Here is a 3,736-nt window from a genome sequence, read left to right on the forward strand (position 1 = left end):
GGCTATCCCTGCCATCGTATAAATCTGGAGATTTCCTTGCAAGAGCGATGGCTGCCACTCTAATCCCATACCCCACTCACAGAGTTACTATTCCATACTTCCTTGGTTTGGAGGCTATGCCAGCTGAAGAGGTGTAAAACTGGTTTAAAGTTGCAGTGTGGATATTTTTTGGAAGCTAAGGGCTCTGGGTTGTGTGGGAACAGTAGTTTCATGCTATCTGAAGAGCCTAACTTCTTTGTGACTGTTGCTTTTGCAGGTGGGCAGGAGAAGGGAATTCACCATGGCCTTGGCAGACAATGCAAGTTGTGCCAAACCCAGCGACGACATGGTTTTCCCAGAGATCGTAGAGCTGAATGTGGGAGGGCAGGTCTACATCACCCGCCACAACACCCTGATCAGTATCCCAGGATCGTTGCTCTGGGAAATGTTCACGCAGAAGAATATCCGTTCCTTAGCCCGGGACAACAAGGGCCGGTTCTTTGTGGATCGCGATGGCTTCCTGTTCCGCTACATCTTGGACTATATGAGGGACCAGCAACTTGTGCTTCCAGAGCACTTTCCAGAGCGAAGCCGTTTGCAGCGAGAAGCAGAGTACTTCAAGTTGCCGGAGCTGGTCAAGACCCTGGCCCCCAAGCTCAGCAAGCAGAACTCCATTGGGGACGAACCCTGCCAAAGTGACCCAGAGGAGCTGTCCCCTAGTATGGACACTGCCCGCAACCTGGCTGCTGCCAGCGCCATCCTGGCAGGTGGCCCTGGAGGTTCCATCACAGCCATGGCTGGTGGCGGCACCGGGCAGGATATCCGGAGATCAGGCTTCATCACCATTGGCTACCGGGGCTCATACACTCTTGGCAGGGACAGCCAAACAGATGCCAAATTCCGCAGGGTGGCCAGGATCATGGTGTGTGGTAAGACCTCCCTGGCCAAGGAAGTCTTTGGGGAGACACTGAACGAGAGCAGGGACCCTGATCGGCCGCCAGAGCGCTACACCTCCAGGTACTACCTCAAATTCACCTTCCTGGAGCAAGCCTTTGACAAACTGGCTGACTCTGGCTTCCACATGGTGGCCTGCAACTCCACGGGGACCTGCGCCTTTGCCCACGAACAGACGGATGACAAGATCTGGACCTCTTACACCGAATATGTTTTCTACCGTGAGTGATGCTTAAACCAAAACCAAACCAAATTGCACCAAAAGCCAATTCTCCCTCGGTCTTTCCCATGCCGCCATTTCTTTAGAACGTAGATAACCATCAGACCCTTGAACCTTGAATCTTCACTCCTTCCTCACTTTCCAAACTGAACCCTCTCTGGCTCCTCCCCGAACTGGTTCCCAAGTAATGCCAAACCTTCTTTCCAGCAATAGCCGACAGTAGCTAGCAACATCCCCCGGATCATGGACTTGGACACTGTTGTTTGGGGGGGAATGTCTTTGTATTTGGGGTGGGGTTGCGTAATCTGCCAGTATTAACCAGTAACGCAGCATTACATGGGGTGCCGCTGGAATGAGATTTCTTTCCATGCTATGGGCATGCTCCTTGCTCTTTGCTCTGCCTGTGCTGGAGGAATATGCTTATACTTGCGCTAAAGGAATGTGGCAGGGATCCTGGTCTGCAGGATCCTGGTCTGGCGGAGGGATGAAAAGTGCAAAGGAATCCTCCCTGCCACAGACATATTAACAATAGCCTCTGTAAGCAGCTTAGCATTTAGACTGCCAGTGCTTTGAAAGGTGAGTGAGCAAGTGTGTGTCCCATGTCATTGCATCCCCCACTAGACATGTCGCTGTCGCTCAGAGGGCTGAATTGGGTGAATGACCCAGAGGGGCTCTGGGAACCCGGGTCTCTGTCAGACGCCTAGGAGACGGTGCCTGGAGGTGTGCCTGGGAGATGAGAAGTAGCCCAGAGCCCTTCCCTCACCTGTCCCTTCTCCATCTCCCTTCCCCTCCTTTGGTCACCTTCCTTCCAGCTACAGCAAACGCATGTCTGGGAATCCCAGCCTGGGAAAAGTAGTTGGAGGAGTGGTGGGGGAGAGAAGGGTGCATTACCCTTCCCTTCTTCTTCTCCCCTCCCAATGGTTGTTTAGAGGTTGTTTAGAAGAGATCCGGGCTTCCCAGCTGCTGCCAGATGTCTACTGTGGCTCTGATTCACTGTTGTTGTTCTCAGAGAGACATAGCAAGATGGGTTTGCGGGTGGGCACAGATGTGCATTTGTAACTCCAAACACACACCAAATGTATATGTACCGGGGGTGGGCTAGGGTGGGCCGGGACCAGAGGTCTCAATGACAGCCTCACACAGAAGACATAACAGTAGTTTCTTAGGAAAGTTCCCCCGTCCAGTTTGTCATTGTCTTCACTTAGAGTAGGAAGAAAAGGCCATAGAGCGACACAGAACATCCTGGCTTGTCAAATGATTTTTGTAGTGAGTGGTGGCCTGATGTGCCGAGAGCAACGGGTTCTTTTATTCACAGTTGCAAAAGGAAAAAAAGAGAAAAGTATGGGAACAAATTATCCGACTTGGGTGGTAACATTTGCAGAGCCTCTTTTCAAGTATATAGCACAGCACCGAGTGTTTGTGGGCCTGGGGGGGAGGGGTGCTGCCTGTTTGGCTGGCGGGCGCTTTAGCAGGCCTGGGACTATGTGTAATAAAGGAACAAAAGAGATGCTTCTTTGTCTACTTGTTAAAGGATGGGAAGTTAGCCCATTGTGTGGTGAAGCACAGCCATTCTTATGAGAAGGGTCTGAAACCAAAGGAAATTTGTACACCTGGGGCGGCCCGCTGGCATTTCTCCTTTGAGCCATGCTTCAAACCTAAAGGGGTACAGCTCTCTCAGATTCTAAGATGGACTGGAAGACTTTGTGGAAGGAGGGTGTAAAAATACTGTGGTTTTAACAGTGCAGTCTCTGACACCCCTTGGCCGATCTGGTGGTGATGTTACAGAATGTCCACTAACATTCTGGCTTCTCAGGAACCAGAGCTCTTAGCAACGACGTGTTTGCAACGCAACTTCACGGAGGTTAAAATGATCTTACACAGGCCCTGTGGACGAAATTGAGCTATGGAAAGCTGACCGGCAGATGATACCAGATGCTTGGGGAAGCGGGGCGATATGGAACAGGAAAAGGATAGATGGGGAAAGGATTAACCCCCGCCATGCCAAATCACCCATTCTTAAAGCTGCTTTTCCTTTCCCAAAAAAGGCAATAACAATTCTGTTACGTGTATGTATGTCTAATATATAGTTAGGCTTTAGGGGCAGAGTTCCTAGAAAGAGGGTTTCTGAGGGAGAGTCGCCAGAGGAGCAAAATGGCAGGCGGAAGAGACAGAAGCCTGAGGGGGAAGTGTGGGCAGCATGGAGGTAGGGAGCCGAAGGATGGGATTGCTTGGTGCAGACCCTAGGAGGACTTCTGCCCCTTTAAGGGGTGCACAGAAGGGAGGATCCTGTAGCAGTGTCTCCTGTAATCACTATAGAGCCAAGGGTCAATGGGATGAGGCCATGTGTATATTGATTTCAATTAACTAGCCAATGTTAGAGCTGCAGGTGAGTCATTCATACTTAAATCTCAAAGCGGATAATACATGTATTTTTTCACAGTTTAAAAAATTGGCTTTCAGGAAAAAAAATCTATACTCTGCATTTTGTTTTGAGATCACATTTTCTTAAAAATTCTCCTCCTTTATAACACATTCTTTTTTAAAAAAAAATGCAGATGCGACTTGTAGGGAAGCGCAAAGAGA

At 50.0% G+C, this 3,736-nt stretch overlaps 1 protein-coding gene across 1 annotated transcript; it reads left to right on the plus strand.

The window, feature by feature from the left end:
* Positions 1–236: 236 nt before the first annotated feature.
* On the plus strand, positions 237–1,796 carry LOC130486259 (BTB/POZ domain-containing protein KCTD12-like). Its single transcript, XM_056859498.1, has one exon. The coding sequence runs from the start codon at positions 281–283 to the stop codon at positions 1,160–1,162; it is 882 nt and encodes a 293-aa protein (XP_056715476.1). The 5' UTR covers positions 237–280; the 3' UTR covers positions 1,163–1,796.
* The last annotated feature ends 1,940 nt before the right edge of the window (positions 1,797–3,736 follow it).

Source organism: Euleptes europaea, chromosome 13 (genome assembly GCF_029931775.1).
Source record: "Euleptes europaea isolate rEulEur1 chromosome 13, rEulEur1.hap1, whole genome shotgun sequence".
In the NCBI taxonomy this organism is placed as follows: Eukaryota; Metazoa; Chordata; class Lepidosauria; order Squamata; family Sphaerodactylidae; genus Euleptes; species Euleptes europaea.